The sequence below is a fragment of the Salvelinus alpinus genome, chromosome 1 (genome assembly GCF_045679555.1).
Source record: "Salvelinus alpinus chromosome 1, SLU_Salpinus.1, whole genome shotgun sequence".
In the NCBI taxonomy this organism is placed as follows: Eukaryota; Metazoa; Chordata; class Actinopteri; order Salmoniformes; family Salmonidae; genus Salvelinus; species Salvelinus alpinus.
Window position 1 is genome coordinate 15,687,411 of NC_092086.1, and position 15,443 is coordinate 15,702,853.

The window sequence follows — 15,443 nt, forward strand, 5'->3', positions numbered from 1 at the left end:
ATTTGTTTGAATGTTTCCTACTAAAAACATACTTCTTAAATCTTTAAACTATTTCTGTGTTTAAACAAATTAAACCTAAAACTTAAATTTACATCTTGTAGATTTTCCTTTTGCCCTACTTCTACAAATGGGATGATCAAGACCTTGCGACATGAAAATTATATTCAACCAAAATCAGAGGTTATACATGTTCAATTGTGTTTTACAAAGAGTTGAATAGTTTCACATTTTTTTCAAATCAAAATGAACTAAAACAGAAAGGGATAAAACCATTATTGAAATGACAATAACCCACCTCAAGCAGGTTACGAGGTCTTTCGATGGTGACTCATTCTCTTTAAAGTAAATTATTTTGTTATGTTTTATGTGGTCTAAATTCCCCCACTGCCATTCAGGTAACAATTGCCTGTCTTCTCATGGCCCTGCCAGGTATCCCTTTTAAGGAGAACGTAAAAGGTTGTAGTTTGGGCCTTGAATCTCAGGGAGTGGTTTATGATTCAAATTTCATTTCATGATTGAAATGCACATTCTGTAGTTAGACAGTTTCCTATACGGTGATTGATCTGGTAAGAAATAAATCTTTCCTCCTTAGTCTGATCCCAGATCTGTTTGTGGTCTTGGCCCACTTCCTTGCTGTACTTGTCAAGCCCAACATGTTGGATATGACAATGAGTGACAAGGAGTTGGCATGACGGCACAAACAGACGGGGACCCAGGCTAATCTATCCCCCACTGCAAAGGGGAACTGTCGTGGTGCAATAACCCAAGTCATCAAGCCAAGCGATCTATAGTCATGTTAAAATACAAACAGGTCGCTAAGCAACGTGGGTCCAAAACACACATGTACAATAAAAAGTGATCAACTTGCCTGTGTTTAATAATGTTAGACCACTGCATGGGTTTTTAAACATGATCACCTTAATGTCCCGGGATGTGTCCAAATGGAACCCTATTCCCTATCTAGCGCACTACTTTTGATCAGAGTTCTGGTCTAAAGTAGTGCACTACAAAGGGAGTAGGGTGCCATTTGGGATGAATCCCGGTTAGAAGACGGATTAAGTCATTACTGTATTACAAGGCATCAGAATAACCTTATTAATATAACCTTAAGGGGACAAGTTATCTAACAGGCTAACACAACAAACCAAACACTGTTCAGATTCAGACAACTACGGAAACAACTCCAGGCCAAACTGCACCAAAAGAGAAGTAGAATAGAGAGATCTAGAGCGTCTAAAAAATAAATAAATACATGTCAGAAGATTTCAAATGGTTCCAATATTAAGGCAATGCAGTGGCATTATTCCTCTTGGTGCTCCTCAAGCCTTTGCCCTCTTTTTAAAAGATAATATCAACAGCTTTATACGTTTAGATGAAATTCTGGACATTCTAATTAAAGATGACATTTTTCACACATATAATTAAATAAAATGCAAAGAAAGAAAAAGAGTGATAAATTAATCCATGGGCCGTGCAGCTTCAAAACCCACCCGACAGCAACAGGCAACGTGTCGCGTTCCAAATCACTACTGAACATCTTACCGAGCAGCTTCAAAACCCACCCGACAGCAACAGGCAACGTGTCGCGTTCCAAATCACTACTGAACATCTTACCGAGCAGCTTCAAAACCCACCCGACAGCAACAGGCAACGTGTCGCGTTCCAAATCACTACTGAACATCTTACCGAGCAGCTTCAAAACCCACCCGACAGCAATAGGCAACGTGTCGCGTTCCAAATCACTACTGAACATCTTACCGTGCGCCAGCAATGGGGGCCGCATCCCAAAATCTGTTCTGAACACCCTGCAGTACTTTACCATCACAAACTTGACCAACACTATCGACAACAAAACGCAAAGATGTGAAGGGGGGGGGGGGAGCTACCTTCTGTGGACCATTCTTCTAGCATCATTAGAACCCTCAGTCAGTGCAATGTTCCGGGTGGACTAGTTAGAGGTTCCCATCACGTTACCGGGAAGGAATAGCTGCCTCCCAGACGACATACTATTCCCCCATGTAGTGCACTACTTCTGACCAGAGCCCCAAGGGCCCTGATTCTGCAGAGTTGGGGATTCAGCTTCATTCACGAGGAAATCATGGACCCTGGTCAAAAGTAGTGTACTATATAGGAAATAGGATGGCATCTGGGAAGTACACCAATATCTCTGGTGCCAGGCAAAAATAATTAATAAAATGGGAATAAAAATTTATAAAAAGATAAGTGTGGTCCAGAGGAGAGGAGAGGTCGGAGAGAGGACGGGTCAGGGAGAGGACAGGTCAGGGAGAGGTCGGGGAGAGGACAGGTCGGGGAGAGGACGGGTCGGGGAGAGGACGGGTCGGGGAGAGGACGGGTCGGGGAGAGGTCGGGTCGGGGAGAGGACGGGTCGGGGAGAGGACAGGTCGGGGAGAGGACAGGTCGAGGAGAGGACAGGTCGAGGAGAGGACAGGTCGAGGAGAGGACAGGTCGAGGAGAGGACAGGTCGAGGAGAGGACAGGTCGGGAGAGGACAGGTCGAGGAGAGGACAGGTCGAGGAGAGGACAGGTCGAGGAGAGGACAGGTCGAGGAGAGACTCTTCAGGAGGTTTAGTGAATGTAGGCTCTGTAGACAGCTGACATGTCGTTGTCTGACTGGTCCAGTGCTTTAGCCCTCTTGTAGACCTACAGATGAGACAGAGACAGAAAAACATGGTTACTATGTATCAAGAAGTAACGTTGTCATAAAGTGATACAAAACATAACTTTATTGTTCACGGAAACAGAATTTGGTCCAAAGAATAGGAGAGGTGTTCCAAAAGAAACAATCTCACTGGATTAGAAAACATGAGATGGTCTTGTAGCAAGATTCTTCTCTGGTAAATATGAAGTTTCAATCAGTGTCTGTGTCCCAGGGGCTTCGTGTCCCTCAGCGACTGTATGTCTGTCTCTCCCCCCCCCCCCGTGTCTGTATGTCCCCCCCCTCAGTGTCTGTGTCCCAGGGGCTTCGTGTCCCTCAGCGACTATATGTCCCCCCCTCAGTGTCTGCGTCCCTCAGCGACTGTATGTCCCCCCCTCAGTGTCTGCGTCCCTCAGCGACTGTATGTCCCCCCCTCAGTGTCTGCGTCCCTCAGCGACTGTATGCCCCCCCCCCCCCCCAGTGTCTGCGTCCCAGGGGCGTCGTGTCCCTCAGCGACTGTATGCCCCCCCTGTCTGTATGCCCCCCCCCCCCCTCGTGTCTGTATGTCCCCAAAGAGTGAACAGAGAAATGATACCAGAAGTACTGGACCCCTGACACTCTGGTGTTCCCACAGCGACAGGTTAGGAACCCGTGTTCCCACAGCGACAGGTTAGGAACCCGTGTTCCCACAGCGACAGGTTAGGAACCCGTGTTCCCACAGCGACAGGTTAGGAACCCGTGTTCCCACAGCGACAGGTTAGGACCCCGTGTTCCCACAGTGACAGGTTAGGACCCCGTGTTCCCACAGTAACAGGTTAGGAACCCGTGTTCCCAGAGTGACAGGTTAGGACCCCGTGTCCCCACAGCGACAGGTTAGGAACCCGTGTTCCCACAGCGACAGGTTAGGAACCCGTGTTCCCACAGTGACAGGTTAGGACCCCGTGTTCCCACAGTGACAGGTTAGGAACCCGTGTTCCCACAGCGACAGGTTAGGAACCCGTGTTCCCACAGCGACAGGTTAGGAACCCGTGTTGCCACAGCGACAGGTTAGGACCCCGTGTTCCCACAGCGACAGGTTAGGAACCCGTGTTCCCAGAGTGACAGGTTAGGACCCCGTGTTCCCACAGCGACAGGTTAGGACCCCGTGTTCCCACAGTGACAGGTTAGGACCCCGTGTTCCCAGAGTGACAGGTTAGGACCCCGTGTTCCCACAGCGACAGGTTAGGAACCCGTGTTGCCACAGCGACAGGTTAGGACCCCGTGTTCCCACAGCGACAGGTTAGGAACCCGTGTTCCCACAGCGACAGGTTAGGAACCCGTGTTCCCACAGTGACAGGTTAGGACCCCGTGTTCCCAGAGTGACAGGTTAGGAACCCGTGTTCCCAGAGTGACAGGTTAGGAACCCGTGTTCCCAGAGTGACAGGTTAGGAACCCGTGTTCCCACAGTGACAGGTTAGGACCCCGTGTTCCCAGAGTGACAGGTTAGGAACCCGTGTTCCCAGAGTGACAGGTTAGGAACCCGTGTTCCCACAGCGACAGGTTAGGACCCCGTGTTCCCAGAGTGACAGGTTAGGAACCCGTGTTCCCACAGTGACAGGTTAGGAACCCGTGTTCCCACAGTGACAGGTTAGGACCCCGTGTTCCCAGAGTGACAGGTTAGGACCCCGTGTTCCCAGAGTGACAGGTTAGGAACCCGTGTTCCCACAGTGACAGGTTAGGAACCCGTGTTCCCACAGTGACAGGTTAGGAACCCGTGTTCCCACAGTGACAGGTTAGGAACCCGTGTTCCCAGAGTGACAGGTTAGGAACCCGTGTTCCCAGAGTGACAGGTTAGGAACCCGTGTTCCCACAGCGACAGGTTAGGACCCCGTGTTCCCAGAGTGACAGGTTAGGAACCCGTGTTCCCACAGTGACAGGTTAGGAACCCGTGTTCCCACAGTGACAGGTTAGGACCCCGTGTTCCCAGAGTGACAGGTTAGGACCCCGTGTTCCCAGAGTGACAGGTTAGGAACCCGTGTTCCCACAGTGACAGGTTAGGAACCCGTGTTCCCACAGTGACAGGTTAGGACCCCGTGTTCCCACAGCGACAGGTTAGGACCCCGTGTTCCCACAGCGACAGGTTAGGACCCCGTGTTCCCAGAGTGACAGGTTAGGACCCCGTGTTCCCACAGTGACAGGTTAGGACCCCGTGTTCCCACAGTGACAGGTTAGGACCCCGTGTTCCCACAGCGACAGGTTAGGACCCCGTGTTCCCAGAGTGACAGGTTAGGACCCCGTGTTCCCAGAGTGACAGGTTAGGACCCCGTGTTCCCAGAGTGACAGGTTAGGACCCCGTGTTCCCAGAGTGACAGGTTAGGAACCCGTGTTCCCACAGTGACAGGTTAGGAACCCGTGTTCCCAGAGTGACAGGTTAGGAACCCGTGTTCCCACAGCGACAGGTTAGGACCCCGTGTTCCCACAGCGACAGGTTAGGACCCCGTGTTCCCAGAGTGACAGGTTAGGACCCCGTGTTCCCAGAGTGACAGGTTAGGACCCCGTGTTCCCACAGCGACAGGTTAGGACCCCGTGTTCCCACAGTGACAGGTTAGGAACCCGTGTTCCCAGAGTGACAGGTTAGGACCCCGTGTTCCCAGAGTGACAGGTTAGGACCCCGTGTTCCCAGAGTGACAGGTTAGGAACCCGTGTTCCCACAGTGACAGGTTAGGAACCCGTGTTCCCAGAGTGACAGGTTAGGACCCCGTGTTCCCAGAGTGACAGGTTAGGAACCCGTGTTCCCAGAGTGACAGGTTAGGACCCCGTGTTCCCAGAGTGACAGGTTAGGAACCCGTGTTCCCAGAGTGACAGGTTAGGACCCCGTGTTCCCACAGTGACAGGTTAGGAACCCGTGTTCCCACAGTGACAGGTTAGGACCCCGTGTTCCCACAGTGACAGGTTATTATATATCAGTTAGTAATGTTGACATACCTTATGTAGAATACGTATATCCCATTTTATATACTGTAGGTGCTGGGCTAACAATATGGGTAAAATGTCTATGGGTATGTGGACATTTATTCCGTTTGAAACAGTTAGGATCTACCCCCAATGCCATTTGGAATCTCATTGGCGGCCATTTTGTGTGTGTCAATCCAACAACGTCTTACCTCATTGGCTGCTGCAGCCATAGGGGTCGGGTGATTGGCTGTGTCGCCCATGGAGATGGCTAGCCTCAGATCCTTCTGAATGTGTTTCAAATAGTAGTCTGGTTTGAAGTTGCCCTGTAGGATATCTGGAAAGATCCGGGGGGAAAGACCTCATCATTACCAGTGGAGAGATGTAATGAAACAAATGTACCATTTTGAATAGTTTAAATCATAGACGAAGAAGGTATTACAACATGAACATGGAACAATCAGGGGAACTTCTGTATCCATCATTACTGCGACATCTTTTACTAAACGAGTCATGCTTTTAGGGATAACACCTGCCCCAAACAACCTTTATTTAACTAGGCAGTTAAGAACAAATTCTTATTTTCAATGACTGCCTACCCTGGCCAAACCCTCCCTTAACCCGGGCGACGCTGGGCAAATTGTGCGCCACCCTATGAGACTCCCGATCACGGACGGTTGTGATACAGCCCGGGATTGAACCAGGGTCTGTAGTGACGCCTCTAGCACGTTGCTTGTGCAAGTGTTGAATTCACTACGCTCCGAGTTTCCAATTTGCCCCTGGTCTAAAGCAGTGCACTATATAGGGAATAGGGCCCTGGTCTAAAGCAGTGCACTATATAGGGAATAGGGCCTTGGTCTAAAGCAGTGCACTATATAGGGAATAGGGCCCTGGTCTAAAGCAGTGCACTATATAGGGAATAGGGCCCTGGTCTAAAGCAGTGCACTATATAGGGAATAGGGCCTTGGTCTAAAGCAGTGCACTATATAGGGAATAGGGCCCTGGTCTAAAGCAGTGCACTATATAGGGAATAGGGCCCTGGTCAAAACTAGTGCACTATATAGGGAATAGGGCCTTGGTCTAAAGCAGTGCACTATATAGGGAATAGGGCCCTGGTCTAAAGCAGTGCACTATATAGGGAATAGGGCCCTGGTCAAAACTAGTGCACTATATAGGGAATAGGGCCTTGGTCTAAAGCAGTGCACTATATAGGGAATAGGGCCCTGGTCTAAAGCAGTGCACTATATAGGGAATAGGGCCCTGGTCAAAACTAGTGCACTATATAGGGAATAGGGCCTTGGTCTAAAGCAGTGCACTATATAGGGAATAGGGCCCTGGTCTAAAGCAGTGCACTATATAGGGAATAGGGCCCTGGTCTAAAGCAGTGCACTATATAGGGAATAGGGCCTTGGTCTAAAGCAGTGCACTATATAGGGAATAGGGCCCTGGTCTAAAGCAGTGCACTATATAGGGAATAGGGCCCTGGTCAAAACTAGTGCACTATATAGGGAATAGGGCCTTGGTCTAAAGCAGTGCACTATATAGGGAATAGGGCCCTGGTCTAAAGCAGTGCACTATATAGGGAATAGGGCCCTGGTCAAAACTAGTGCACTATATAGGGAATAGGGCCTTGGTCTAAAGCAGTGCACTATATAGGGAATAGGGCCCTGGTCTAAAGCAGTGCACTATATAGGGAATAGGGCCCTGGTCAAAACTAGTGCACTATATAGGGAATAGGGCCTTGGTCTAAAGCAGTGCACTATATAGGGAATAGGGCCCTGGTCTAAAGCAGTGCACTATATAGGGAATAGGGCCCTGGTCAAAACTAGTGCACTATATAGGGAATAGGGCCTTGGTCTAAAGCAGTGCACTATATAGGGAATAGGGCCCTGGTCTAAAGCAGTGCACTATATAGGGAATAGGGCCCTGGTCTAAAGCAGTGCACTATATAGGGAATAGGGCCTTGGTCTAAAGCAGTGCACTATATAGGGAATAGGGCCCTGGTCTAAAGCAGTGCACTATATAGGGAATAGGGCCCTGGTCAAAACTAGTGCACTATATAGGGAATAGGGCCTTGGTCTAAAGCAGTGCACTATATAGGGAATAGGGCCCTGGTCTAAAGCAGTGCACTATATAGGGAATAGGGCCCTGGTCAAAACTAGTGCACTATATAGGGAATAGGGCCTTGGTCTAAAGCAGTGCACTATATAGGGAATAGGGCCCTGGTCTAAAGCAGTGCACTATATAGGGAATAGGGCCCTGGTCAAAACTAGTGCACTATATAGGGAATAGGGCCTTGGTCTAAAGCAGTGCACTATATAGGGAATAGGGCCCTGGTCTAAAGCAGTGCACTATATAGGGAATAGGGCCCTGGTCAAAACTAGTGCACTATATAGGGAATAGGGCCTTGGTCTAAAGCAGTGCACTATATAGGGAATAGGGCCCTGGTCTAAAGCAGTGCACTATATAGGGAATAGGGCCCTGGTCAAAACTAGTGCACTATATAGGGAATAGGGCCCTGGTCAAAACTAGTGCACTATATAGGGAATAGGGCCTTGGTCTAAAGCAGTGCACTATATAGGGAATAGGGCCCTGGTCTAAAGCAGTGCACTATATAGGGAATAGGGCCCTGGTCAAAACTAGTGCACTATATAGGGAATAGGGTGCCATTTGGAAGACAGTGTATTTTCTGTTTCCGACTCGGCGGGGCTTTTTGTTTCCGACTCACTCTGGCATTTTTGGTCCACGAAGGTGCTGGCCATCTGACCATGAGACAGGATGTCCAGGAAGGTATGCTGTGATTGGCCTGTGGCCTGGGCTAGGGTCAGCCCCTCGGCGATGGTTGCCATGAAGCTTCCCTGTACCATGTTGAGGATCAGCATCATCCTCGCTGCGTTACCCACCTCACCTGAGAAAACACACACACACACACACACACGTTAGCCTGCTTCACCTGATAACACACAGGACATTGGATAGCCCTGAGATAAGACACCCGTAAAACTCAGACCATCTACCTAGGAAGAATGAGGTCTTGCCCATGGCCTGGAAACAGGAGCTGCAGTCTTCGTAGACCGTCCTGTCTCCGGCCGCTAGGATGACCAGCATGCCCTCGTTAGACACCTGCTGGCTCCCAGCCACAGGAGCCTCCAGGAAGCGGCCGCCCCGCGACGATATCACCTAATGACAGACAGAGACAGGAGCCAATCAGACAGTGGTGTGGCAGTAGAGGAGCCAATGAGAGAGCATAGGATAAGATGATTGATGATGTAACGACGGTACCCAACGGGAGAGTGATGACCTAGCGACAGTGGGAGTAGCATACACCTGGAATCACATGCTGTGTGTGTGTGTGTGTGTGTGTGTGTGTGTGTGTGTGTGTGTGTGTGTGTGTGTGTGTGTGCGCACCTGTGAGAGCTCTGTGTGTGTGTGTGTGTACCTGTGAGAGCTATGTGTGTGTGTGTGCACCTGAGAGCTCTGTGTGTGTGTGTGTACCTGTGAGAGCTCTGTGTGTGTGTGTACCTGTGAGAGCTCTGTGTGTGTGTGTGTGTACCTGTGAGAGCTCTGTGTGTGTGTGTACCTGTGAGAGCTCTGTGTGTGTGTGTACCTGTGAGAGCTCTGTGTGTGTGTGTACCTGTGAGAGCTCTGTGTGTGTGTGTACCTGTGAGAGCTCTGTGTGTGTGTGTACCTGTGAGAGCTCTGTGTGTGTGTATACCTGTGAGAGCTCTGTGTGTGTGTGTACCTGTGAGAGCTCTGTGTGTGTGTGTGTGTGTGTGTACCTGTGAGAGCTCTGTGTGTGTGTGTGTGTGTGTGTACCTGTGAGAGCTCTGTGTGTGTGTGTACCTGTGAGAGCTCTGTGTGTGTGTGTGTACCTGTGAGAGCTCTGTGTGTGTGTGTGTGTGTGTACCTGTGAGAGCTCTGTGTGTGTGTGTGTGTGTACCTGTGAGAGCTCTGTGTGTGTGTGTGTACCTGTGAGAGCTCTGTGTGTGTGTGTGTACCTGTGAGAGCTCTGTGTGTGTGTGTACCTGTGAGAGCTCTGTGATGGTCTCTGGGTCCACGGTAGACATCTCTACGTAACATTTCCCTGGCCTGATGCCCTGGAGCACTCCACTGGGACCCAGCACCAACTGGCAAAGAGAGAGAACGAGAGAGAGGAGAGAGAGGGGTATTAAGAGTCATATGTAGTGAGATAAATGAGTCACTGCAGTCAGAACTAAAAAAGGCATTACAATACTTATCACACCAAGCTTACTAGCTTACTAACTGCAACTAACATTTCACTCTTCTTCATCTGCCTGGAAATCTGGCCTGACTACACACATACAAACATCATCTGTTGAGATGTGTCCTCGTTCCCTCAGTACTTACATCCCTGGCAGCCTTGGGGTCTGAGACGCAGGAGAAGGTGATGTCACACATGGAGACCACCTCTGCTGGGGTCCGCCCTAACCTGGCCCCTTCCTGGATGAACAGGTCGCACTGACAGCGGGAAGACAACAGGAACAAGACAGGAAGTGAGCTCACAGGAAGGGATGTCACAACAGGACGTAGCTCAAAATCAGCACCAAACCCAAACTTTGTTACTTTACATTATAAATAAATGAATTATTGCATAGAATAAAATACTGTACCAAATAACTGTGGTTTAAATAATAATAGTTCTGATGGAATCACAGGAGTAAATTCTGTGTGGTATTTTCTCACGTGTTGGTTGTCTTGCGGTACCTTTTCTACTGTACGATTCCACACTGTGACGACGTGACCCATCTTCAACAGGTTGGACACTATTCCGCTACCCATAAGCCCCAGCCCTAGGAACCCTATCCTGTAAAGGAAAGATACAAGTTTACATGTTTTATCATTTTCCTGATGGACAAAAAACACTGGGGCCAGTATTCAGATGAGTGCTGGTCTCGGATCAGGTCCCCCCTGTCCATGTAATCTAAAAGGACCAGTATTCAGTCATAGAGCTGGTCTAGGATCAGGTCCCCCCTGTCCATGTAATCTAAAAGGACCAGTATTCAGTCATAGAGCTGGTCTAGGATCAGGTCCCACCTCAGTATTCAGTCAGAGCTGGTCTAGGATCAGGTACCCTTGTCCATGTAATGTAAAAGGGAAATCTGAGGCCATATCAGCAGTGTGTAAATACAGATCCTGGTCTACTATATGGGTGCAGCCAGTGACCAACACGTCGCTCCATCATCAAGTTACACTGCATCAGAGTTGCCTCAGGCAGTTTCCTCAAAGCCACAGCGGCTTGGAAGACCATCGTGAGAAAAACATCACTTGCAGGAGAGTTGATTATATTCCATGACCTGTTATTACACGCAGAGTGAACAGCCTGTACTACTGATGAAATATAGGAGAGACATGGTGATAATACAGTTACATACATATATATATAATTCCAGTATCTCCTACCGTTTGTCTGTGGGAGTAATACTGCCGTTGATGGCGGTGCTGTCTGCAGCTTGGATAGACGGTGACCTCGTGTCCTGTACAGACCAAAACAACAAAACACGATCATTTTAACACGCGCATCGAGAGTTCCCGACCACAGAGGAGTACAAACATACTGTATCTAGTGGGGATGACTCGTTAATGGAATATTTGATCTAGTACTTGCTGTTTGTATGAAAATAAATGCCATTCAGTAATGTGTGTCATGTAGGAAGCCCCATGGGGCTCTGTGGTATAAATTGAGTCTTCCTCAGAATTAAGACTGAAACCAATGACATACATACATGTGATAAATATATACACGTCTGAAACCCACATGCAAAACCTACATAACATACGCCTCCAGCTGTACCCCTACATAACATACAGCTGTACCCCTACGTAACATACAGCTGTACCCCTACGTAACATACAGCTGTACCCCTACGTAACATACAGCTGTACCCCTACGTCCCGTGTGGCTCAGTTGGTAGAGCATGGCGCTTGCAACGCCAGGGTTGTGGGTTCATTCCCCACGGGGGGACCAGGATGAATATGTATGAACTTTCCAATTTGTAAGTCGCTCTGGATAAGAGCGTCTGCTAAATGACTTAAATGTAAATGTAAATGTACGTAACATACAGCTGTACCCCTACGTAACATACAGCTGTACCCCTACATAACATACAGCTGTACCCCTACATAACATGCAGCTGTACCCCTACGTAACATACAGCTGTACCCCTACGTAACATACAGCTGTACCCCTACGTAACATACAGCTGTACCCCTACGTAACATACAGCTGTACCCCTACGTAACATACAGCTGTACCCCTACGTAACATACAGCTGTACCCCTACGTAACATACAGCTGTACCCCTACGTAACATACAGCTGTACCCCTACATAACATACAGCTGTACCCCTACATAACATACGCCTCCAGCTGTACCCCTACATACACAGGGCCCTAGTTACAGGGGTCCGTTTGAGACAGACTGCTACACAGGGCCCTAGTTACAGGGATCCGTTTGAGACAGACTGCTACACAGGGCCCTAGTTACAGGGATCCGTTTGAGACAGACTGCTACACAGGGCCCTAGTTACAGGGATCCGTTTGAGACAGACTGCTACACAGGGCCCTAGTTACAGGGATCCGTTTGAGACAGACTGCTACACAGGGCCCTAGTTACAGGGATCCGTTTGAGACAGACTGCTTGCTCACCTCCTCGACGATCTTCAGGCGTTTACTGATAGGCTCCATGGATGAGGCAGGCTGAGGAGGGAGAGAAAAGGTTCAAGGGACACATTAGTTTACACACAAACAGTGCTGCTAACATCCTCCTAAAACCACCACACTGGATGCATCCCAAAACAGCACTCTATTCCCTTTATAGTGCACTACTGGTGACCAGGCCCCTATTCCCTTTATAGTGCACTACTGGTGACCAGGGCCCTATTCCCTTTATAGTGCACACTACTGGTGACCAGGGCCCTATTCCCTTTATAGTGCACACTACTGGTGACCAGGGCCCTATTCCCTTTATAGTGCACACTACTGGTGACCAGGGCCCTATTCCCTTTATAGTGCACACTACTGGTGACCAGGGCCCTATTCCCTTTATAGTGCACACTACTGGTGACCAGGGCCCTATTCCTTTTATAGTGCACTACTGGTGACCAGGGCCCTATTCCCTTTATAGTGCACTACTGGTGACCAGGGCCCAAATTGGCCATTTGGGATTCACTCACTGACTGAACAGAGACACTTTTTATTCCTAGTTCTGGTGTTGTCGTTGAACAGCTAAGCTAACGCTAGCTAGGGTTTGTAGCAGGCTGCTAGGCCTGCTTTGGTAACACAGACGAGGACTGTGTGATTCACAAATTCAGTGTCGAGTCGATTCATCCAATTCTAGGAGGAAGTAGAAAATGAGAGGGGCATTTATATATTTAAAAAAATATATATTTAATTGTTTTATATACATGTAGAGTCGCTAACTTTCCACCGAAGCTGTGTTATGGAGCGTCCTCTTGAGTTTGTGTATATTCACTCTGAATCTCCCTCAGACAATATACATAGTCTTTGTGTGTGTGACTAGAGCAGCGGTGTCAAACTCACTTTGCCCAGGGGCCGCATTTAATCCTCCACGAGTCCCGGAGGGCCGCAATGAAAATGGATTCATTATCCTCTGTCAAAATGTGCCAAAATAGTCCACTATCCATCGTTTTTTGGGAAATTTGATGCTTCCTGACTGTCTAGCTTTTATTTCAAATGATTATTAGCAACAAGGACACAGTCAATAAACTGTATGAATGTAGGTCCATTATCACGTTTCTATTTGGTTTTAGTCATTGGAAAGTATTTTCAGTTTGTTCCGTATGTTTGACACCCCTGGACTAGACTTTGGCGGTTTGTGCTGTACTAGTAGTTTCTGGTGTGTGATTAGATAACTGTAACATGCAGGTAATAGCAGTTACAACTGTACTGAGTTATCAGACTGGCCACGCGGTGCTATACTTTAACAGTTACACCTTCAGGGCTGTGGCTCGCCATGTGTCGAAAATAAGTCAAGGAATTATGGAACTCAGAGTGCATAGTGTTGCCTGAAAAAGTAGTGCACTATACAGGAAATAGGGTTTTGGACTCTGGTCAAAAGTAGTGCACTATACAGGGAATAGGGTGGCATCTGGGATGCAGGAAGGATTCAGAGGGAAATCCATGCAAGAGCAGCAGGATAGGGAGAAGGGAGGGAAGGAAGGGAGGGAAGGGAGGCAAGGAAGGGAGAAGGGAGCTCTACAAACAATAGATTTCACGTGCTTCCAGACAAAATAAACCATCTAATTGATTTCTTTCATTAAAAACGGTGCCCCCATTAGAAGTACCAGTGAAACGTAAAAGGAATCGCCACAGTAGTGTGCAGATAAACATTTACATTGAATTAACTGCCTAATAAAGCAACACACTGAACTACACCACAGAGAAAGGTAGGGGAAGAAAGGGTTAATTAATGATCAAAGGAGAAAACAGTTACAAGCAACAACACAAAAGGTCCCCAAACTGTCTGCTTCCTGATTCTATACCCTTCTCCTGAAGTGTGCACTTGCACACTCCCCATCGTGGATTTAAAAAGCACCCGACCGGTGCCGTCTAAGCACCGTCTGGACGAAGTCAGTTTCCACCATTCTGAAATCCATGATGGAGAGTCTTCAAGAGAAGGATAACCAATTGGAACGCAGACTTCATTCCTATGAAGCTCATACACACTCCTATGTTATTCTCCCACCTAACGGAGTAGGGTGAAGTTGCCCGTAGACGCTGATCTTGGGTCAGATTAGCACGGGGGAGGGAAAGATGATTCTAGATCTGTACCTAGGGGGAACCTCACCCCCTGAGCCCTTAAAACCCCAACAGTGTGCAGTCACAGTGCAACAGCTGCAAAACCAACCCCCCCCCCCAACCAAGCAAAAGTGTTAAACAAACGTTCAGCAAACTTTCCCTCTTACCTTCTCAGTCTGGCTGAGCAGAAAGTGGTGGAAATGGGGATCATCCTGTACTGGCTACAATGGAAGAGAGTTCAACTGTTGAAATGGGAATCATCCTGTACTGGCTACAATGGAAGAGACTTCAGTATTCTCTAAACTGGTAGTACTACTAGTAGTATTCTCTAAACTGGTAGTACTACTAGTGGTATTCTCTAAACTGGTAGTACTACTAGTGGTATTCTCTAAACCACCAGTGGTATTCTCTAAACTGGTAGTACTACTAGTGGTATTCTCTAAACTGGTAGTACTACTAGTGGTATTCTCTAAACCACCAGTGGTATTCTCTAAACTGGTAGTACTACTAGTGGTATTCTCTAAACCTCTAGTGGTATTCTCTAAACTGGTAGTACTACTAGTGGTATTCTCTAAACCTCTAGTGGTATTCTCTAAACTGGTAGTACTACTAGTAGTATTCTCTAAACCTCTAGTGGTATTCTCTAAACTGGTAGTACTACTAGTGGTATTCTCTAAACCTCTAGTGGTATTCTCTAAACTGGTAGTACTACTAGTGGTATTCTCTAAACCTCTAGTGGTATTCTCTAAACTGGTAGTACTACTAGTAGTATTCTAAACCTCTAGTGGTATTCTCTAAAAACTGGTAGTACTACTAGTAGTATTCTCTAAACCACTAGTAGTATTCTCTAAACCACTAGTGGTATTCTCTAAACCACTAATGGTATTCTCTAAACTGGTAGTACTACTAGTAGTATTGTCTAAACCACTAGCAGTATTGTCTAAACCACTAGCAGTATTGTTTAAACCACTAGCAGTATTGTCTAAACCACTAGCAGTATTGTCTAAACCACTAGCAGTATTGTCTAAACCACTAGTAGTATTCTCTAAACCAGTGTTTCCCAACCCTGGTCCTCCAG

The 15,443-nt window shown here is 47.9% G+C and overlaps 1 protein-coding gene and 1 non-coding gene across 10 annotated transcripts in view; both read right to left on the bottom strand.

Annotated features, from left to right (window-relative positions):
• Positions 1-275: 275 nt before the first annotated feature.
• LOC139570581 (cytokine-like nuclear factor N-PAC) overlaps positions 276-15,443 on the bottom strand; it is a 26,458-nt gene continuing 11,290 nt past the window's right edge. For 2 of the 9 annotated variants that reach the window (XM_071392587.1, XM_071392553.1), the window contains 10 exons: positions 14,533-14,586; positions 12,254-12,304; positions 11,008-11,081; positions 10,291-10,411; positions 9,955-10,065; positions 9,612-9,713; positions 8,604-8,766; positions 8,315-8,494; positions 5,799-5,923; positions 276-2,660 (listed from right to left, as the gene is read on the bottom strand). In XM_071392587.1, coding sequence (XP_071248688.1) covers positions 2,586-2,660; positions 5,799-5,923; positions 8,315-8,494; positions 8,604-8,766; positions 9,612-9,713; positions 9,955-10,065; positions 10,291-10,411; positions 11,008-11,081; positions 12,254-12,304; positions 14,533-14,586 — 1,056 coding nt within the window. In that variant the 3' untranslated portion in view covers positions 276-2,585. The remainder of the gene's footprint in view (positions 2,661-5,798; positions 5,924-8,314; positions 8,495-8,603; positions 8,767-9,611; positions 9,714-9,954; positions 10,066-10,290; positions 10,412-11,007; positions 11,082-12,253; positions 12,305-14,532; positions 14,587-15,443) is intronic. The other 7 variants (XM_071392579.1, XM_071392597.1, XR_011674120.1 and 4 more) reach the window with 6 other exon arrangements.
• Positions 10,795-10,877, bottom strand: LOC139540249 (small nucleolar RNA SNORD35). The gene has a single exon (XR_011668138.1). It is a non-coding gene; the product is annotated as a small nucleolar RNA SNORD35 (small nucleolar RNA).